This window comes from Procambarus clarkii, chromosome 24 (genome assembly GCF_040958095.1).
Source record: "Procambarus clarkii isolate CNS0578487 chromosome 24, FALCON_Pclarkii_2.0, whole genome shotgun sequence".
NCBI classification, from domain to species: domain Eukaryota; kingdom Metazoa; phylum Arthropoda; class Malacostraca; order Decapoda; family Cambaridae; genus Procambarus; species Procambarus clarkii.
The window spans coordinates 22,233,400-22,239,835 of record NC_091173.1 but is presented as its reverse complement, the minus strand read 5'-3'; the positions used below and the strand labels follow the sequence as shown (position 1 = coordinate 22,239,835).

Below are 6,436 nucleotides of genomic sequence, written 5' to 3'. Positions count from 1 at the left end.
AAGCTGGGAACATCAGTGAAATCCCATCCATTGTATACAAGAGCGCCTCCCATGCCCTTGCGCCACCTATAGCTCTGCTGTTCAACAAATCCCTTGAGTGTCATACCTTCCCTGATATCCTTAAAAAAGCAAGAGTAACGCCAGTTCATAAAGGAGGTAATTCGGCAGACATAAACAACTATAGACCAATATCGAATCTACCCATACTATCAAAAATATTTGAAAAAATTATCTATAAATAGCTCTACTCCTATCTCGTAAAATTTGACATTCTTAGCCCCTGTCAGTTTGGCTTCCGCTCCCAAAAGAGTACCAACGATGCAATTATTAGTCTCCTTGATATAATTTACTCAGCCCTTGACAAAAATGAGTTTCCGATTGGACTCTTCATTGACCTGAGAAAGGCCTTTGATACTGTTAATCACGATTACCTCTTATGCAAACTCCATCATTATGGAATCCGAGGCCATGCACTGGACTATATCCAATCCTATCTTAGTAATAGACACCAATGTGTAGCCATCAATAATATAACCTCTCCCACTCTACCAATAACCGTTGGAGTGCCACAGGGCAGCATCTTGGGACCTCTTCTATTTCTTATATACATCAATGATCTGCCTAATGTCTCTAACATTCTGAAACCTATTTTGTTTGCTGATGATACTACCCTCATCTACTCCAACCCCAACCCACATACACTAAATAATGTTGTTAATAATGAACTAAAAAAGTCCACTTATGGATGTCAACCAACAAACTAACACTTAACATAGAAAAGACCTACTACATCTTATTTGGAAGCAAATCTACAAATGGAATTCAGCTTCAGATAGACAATGTAAACATTAGCAATAAAAATGATGGAAAGTTTCTTGGCCTATTCCTAGACAAGAGACTCAACTTCAGTACCCACATACAACACATAACTAAGAAAGTCTCTAAAACAGTTGGTATACTCTCCAAAATCAGATATTATGTACCTAACTCTGCTCTCATCTCTCTGTATTATGCACTAATCTATCCCTATCTCAACTATGGTATCTGTGCATGGGGTTCAACCACTGCAAACCACCTCAAGTCCATCATCACCCAGCAAAAATCTGCTATCAGAATAATATCAAATTCTGCTTTCAGGCAACACTCAGCCCCCTTGTTTAACTCCCTAAACATGCTAAACATAATCTCACTCCACAAATTCTCTTGTGTCAACTACATTTACAAAACCCTGTTCTTAAATGCAAATCCTGCTCTGAAACTCTTCCTGGACATATGTAATAAGACCGATTATCACCACACCAGAAATAAATATCTCTTTGATATCCCCAGAGTTAAACTTAATCTGTGTAAACACTCTATGCAAATAAAGGGACCCAGTTTATGGAACTCACTCCCTATTGAATTGAAAAGCTGTCCAACTTTTACATCATTCAAAATCAATAGTAAAAAGTACCTAATTTCATCTTCATAGTTTTTCACCTTTTGCCTTAAAATTGCACTGTATCTATTGCTACCCAATCTCCCAACCTTTATGTTCCCAATTTGAACATCTTTACCATTGTGATCATTGCTGTCTTCTTATATGTGCTGCCAATCTGCTGTATGGTGTTTATTAGTCTTGTTTATCTGTATCTATTGCTACCCAGTCTCCCAATCTTTATGCACCCAATCTGAGCATCTTTACCATTGTGATTATTGCTGTCTTATATGTGCTGTCAATCTGCTGTATGGTGTCTATTAATCTTGTTTAAATTACCAATCAAGCTGTCAATGTAATCAATCAGAGCTTTAATATAACAATGTGCTTTAATATACTTACTAAGCTCTCTCATCTCATTTTTCTCTTGCAATGTATTTGTTATCATTTATCAATTTTGATAGAAATTACTTACTTAAAATTATCTGTTAGATTAAGGACCTGTCCGAAACGCTGCGCGTACTATAGTGGCTTTACAAGATTGTAAATACTGTACTATTCAATGTATTCTCACAAACCCAATGTACCTTCTTGTATATATGTAAATAAATAAATAAATAAAATAAATGTTGTTGCCTCTTTTTATTTTTTAGTTTCAGATTAGGGAGTGATTCTTATTATTTTACATTGCTTAGTTTTGAATAATAAACACTGTTAAGATTTTCTCATTCGTATTTTTGAGTATCTCCATCAATGATATGTATTTATTGTCCTGGCCGTTGTTCTACGAGTCTGGGTTATTGGAATGAATCAGTCTGAATACTACAAGCAAGTTTGCTATCTTAACTCCCAAATATATCCCTTTGTTTTGAGTAATTCCTACACTTAACGTAAATTCAACCCCCTTTTCCAAGTAATTTGGGGATTAAGCCTTAAGGGTTAAATGATTGATTAATTGGTCCAGACCCCAATTCATTGACAGCTTTGTTTAATGGTCTGGTTGTGGTGGCGTAGAGATCCTTGAGTTTGCTAGAAAGCCTAGTATCAACGTCACGTGTTCTGTAGAATCTTAACCGATCAAACTGCTAAAATCACGTGGCATGGGACTCAGCTGAGAGTTAGGTCTGGTGGTCTTGGAATTAAGTTTAAGTAAGTTAATTACGGGTGGGGTAAAGGACGGAAAGAGAGACAATACTACGTCCCGTGTTACATGGTCAACAAATAATAATTCATTGTGTCAGGGGACAGGAAGCGAGAGTGTAAACTATTTTTTTTACTTTTTATATATTCTTATCTTTTATTAAATTACATAAATACTGTACAGTGTAAGAAGAAAAACACATTTAAAACTTTGTCTTATTTTTGCAAAAAGAAATATTTCTTTACTTATGAGCAATTTTGAGTTTTTCTAGTGACAGCTTATCTAGCTCATGTTTGTTCTATGGTACATGGGTATCTTCTAATTTCTACACTGACAACGTCTTTAGCATGTTCTTGGTTTATGAGGAGCATCTAGCTTTCATAAAAGAACAAAATAATACAAATACAAATATACAAATACAAGTATTTATTCAGGTAAAATACATACATACAAGGTAAGATACAAAAGATGATGGATTTATAGATAGAGCTAGTACATTCATGCCTAAAGCCACTATTACGCAAAGCGTTTCGGGCAGGAAAAACACTAAGACTAAAACTTAATACTAATTGAGGTTAAAGTATAAATTGTGTTGAGAAAAAATAAGAAAAAATGGAAAAAGGGGGGGGGGGGGGGGAAATATGGCAGAAAAAAAGCAAAAATACAATTTGGTCAACAAACAGCATTGTTTAAAATAGAAGACATGGGTTGACAATTTGGGGGTGTGGTAGGTTACATTGAGTTAATTAGCTAGTACTTAGTTTTTATCTTAAACTGGTTGGGAGAGGTACAGTCTTTAACATAATTGGGAAGGTCATTCCACATTCTGGGTCCCTTGATTTGTAAAGCATTTCTAGTTTGACTAAGTCGTACTCCTGGAATATCAAATAGGTATTTGTTTCTGGTGTGGTGCTCATGGGATCTTTTACAACCTTCTAGGAAGCTTTTAAAGTCAGGATTGACATTACAGTTCAGCGTTTTATATATATAAAATACACATGAGAGGATGAGAAGGGACTTAATATCTAACATATTCAGAGATTTGAGTAAGGGTACCGAGTGATGTCTGGGGCCCAGAGTTAGATATTGTCCTAATAGCAGCTTTGTGTTGAGTAATTAGAAGACGTAAATGATTTTGGGTAGTAGAACCCCAAGCACAAATACCATAGTTGAGATAAGGATAGATGAGAGAATAATAGAGCGTCACCAGGGCAGGGCGAGGCACATAATATCTGATCTTAGAAAGAATGCCAACAGTTTTTGAAACTTTTTTTGATATATTTAGAAAGTGTCCCTGGAAATTCAGCTTGGGGTCAATGAGAACGCCAAGGAATTTGCCATCTATTTTGTTACAAATTTGGGTATTGTTAATCCTGAGATTTATTTGATTTGAGAATTAATTGCCAAACAAAATATAGAAAGTTTTGTCAATATTGAGGGTGAGTTTGTTGGCAGTTAGCCAGTGATGGACATTATTTAGCTCAGTATTCACTGTGATATTTAGAGCAAGGGGGTCGATCAGGACTGGAGTAAATGAAGGTCGTGTCGTCAGCAAATAGAATTGGTTTGAGATGTTGGGAGGCATTTGGAAGGTCATTAATGTAGAAGAGAAAGAGGAGAGGGCCAAGTATGCTGCCATGGGGAACATCAATGTTGATTGGTAGGGTGGGAGAAATTGAATTATTCACAGAAACATACTGGAGCCTGTCAATAAGGTAAGACTTAATGTACTGCAGGGAGTGACCTCTGACTTCATAATGTTGTAATTTAAGAAGGTTTTGGTGGTTAACAGTGTCAAAAGCCTTACACAGGTCTACAAATAACCCAACAGGGAACTCATTTTTACCAAGAGCTGTATGTATCAAGTTAATCATAATAATAAGTGCATCGTTAGTGCTTTTTCGGGGTCTGAAGCCATATTGACAAGAGCTAAGTATATTGAGTTTGGCTAGATAAAGAGTAAAGCTGCTTATAGATTAGTTTTTCAAATATTTTTGACAAGTTTGGCAGAATTGATATAGGTCTGAAGTTGTTAACGTCAGTGGGATCACCACATTTGTGGACAGGGGTTACTCTCGCTTTTTTTTAGAATACCTGGAAAGGTTTGGAGTTCGAGTGACTTGTTGAAGAGCAATGCAATGGCAGGAGCTAAAAATCTGGAGGCTTTTTTGTAAATAAGAGTTGGTATATCTCCTCAAGGGCACTAGACTTGGTTTTAGGGGAAAGGATTATGTCAGTAACATCAGTGGAATTAGTAGGCATTAGGTACAGAGACTGTAGATAGTTACCTGTAAGATAGTCCTGAATATTAGTACTGGAAGATAAAAAGTCATTTGCAAGGGATGACCCAATGGAAGAGAAGTACTCCTTTAGATCTTACCTGTCATGGTGAAGTGTATTTCTCAAAAACAAAACAAAAACATAAATAGGACATCCAACTGATTTGGTGATACTGTAGCACAATATTTTGGTGATGGAGCTAAATTTCCAACCTGTATATTATATTAGTGATAAGTTAATATACTAATATGCATCTCATTAAAGTTCAACATTCTCTCAATCATCTCCCACACTCAAAGTGCTTAGCTTATCACCTGAATGTATCATCTTGTGCATCTTCATATATCCAAGTCGCTTGAATTTCTTCCCACATTGTAGACACTCATGAGCTCTGTCACCAAAATGCACTAGCATGTGAAGTATTATAGTTCCACGATGTCTAAATTTTTTCCCACACTCAGCACATTCAAAAGGCTTTTGATTCGTATGCATCATCATGTGTGTCTTCATATTTCCAAGATAAGAGAATCTCTTCCCACACTCTGGACACTTATGAGGTTTGTCACCTGAATGCACTAACATGTGAGTCTTCATATTTGCAAGACGAGTGAATACTTTCCCACACTCTTGACACTTATGAGGTTTGTCACCTGAATGCACGATCATGTGACGCTTCATATATTCAAGTTGACTGAATCTCTTCCCACACTCTGGACACTCGTGAGGTCTATCACTTGAATGCACGAGCATGTGATGCTTCATATGTCCAAGTTGTCTGAATCTTTTCCCACACTCTGGACACTCATAAGGTTTGTCACCTGAATGCACTAACATGTGACGTATTATAGCTCCACGGTGTCTAAATTTTTTCCCACACTCAGCACATTTAAAAGGTTTTTGATTCATATGCATCATCATGTGTGTCTTCATATTTCCAAGATAAGTGAATCTCTTCCCACACTCTGGACACTTATGAGGTTTGTCACCTGAATGCACTAGCATGTGAGTCTTCATAGTTCCAAGATGAGTGAATACTTTCCCACACTCTTGACACTTGTGAGGTTTGTCACCTGAATGCACGATCATGTGACGCTTCATATATTCAAGTTGACTGAATCTCTTCCCACACTCTGGACATTCGTGAGGTTTGTCACTTGAATGCACAAACATGTGATGCTTCATATGTACAAGTTGTCTAAATCTTTTCCCACATTCTGGACATTTATGAGGTTTGTCACCTGAATGCACTAACATGTGAGTCTTCATAGTTCCAAGATGAGTGAATACCTTCCCACACTCTTGACACTTATGAGGTTTGTCACCTGAATGCACGATCATGTGACGCTTCATATATTCAAGTTGACTGAATCTCTTCCCACACTCTGGACACTCGTGAAGTTTGTCACTTGAATGCACGAGCATGTGACGCTTCATATGTCCAAGTTGTCTGAACCTTTTCCCACACTCTGGACACTTATAACGTTTGTCACCTGAATGCACTAACATGTGACGTATTATTGCTCCACGGTGTCTAAATTTTTTCCCACACTCAGCACATTCAAAAGGTTTTTGATTCGTATGCATCATCATGTGTGTCT

At 37.0% G+C, this 6,436-nt stretch overlaps 1 protein-coding gene across 1 annotated transcript; it reads right to left on the bottom strand.

Annotated features, from left to right (window-relative positions):
• Positions 1 to 5,114: 5,114 nt before the first annotated feature.
• Positions 5,115 to 6,104, bottom strand: LOC138367975 (zinc finger protein 83-like). The gene has a single exon (XM_069330263.1). The coding sequence runs from the start codon at positions 6,102 to 6,104 to the stop codon at positions 5,115 to 5,117; it is 990 nt and encodes a 329-aa protein (XP_069186364.1).
• Between the last annotated feature and the right edge of the window lie 332 nt (positions 6,105 to 6,436).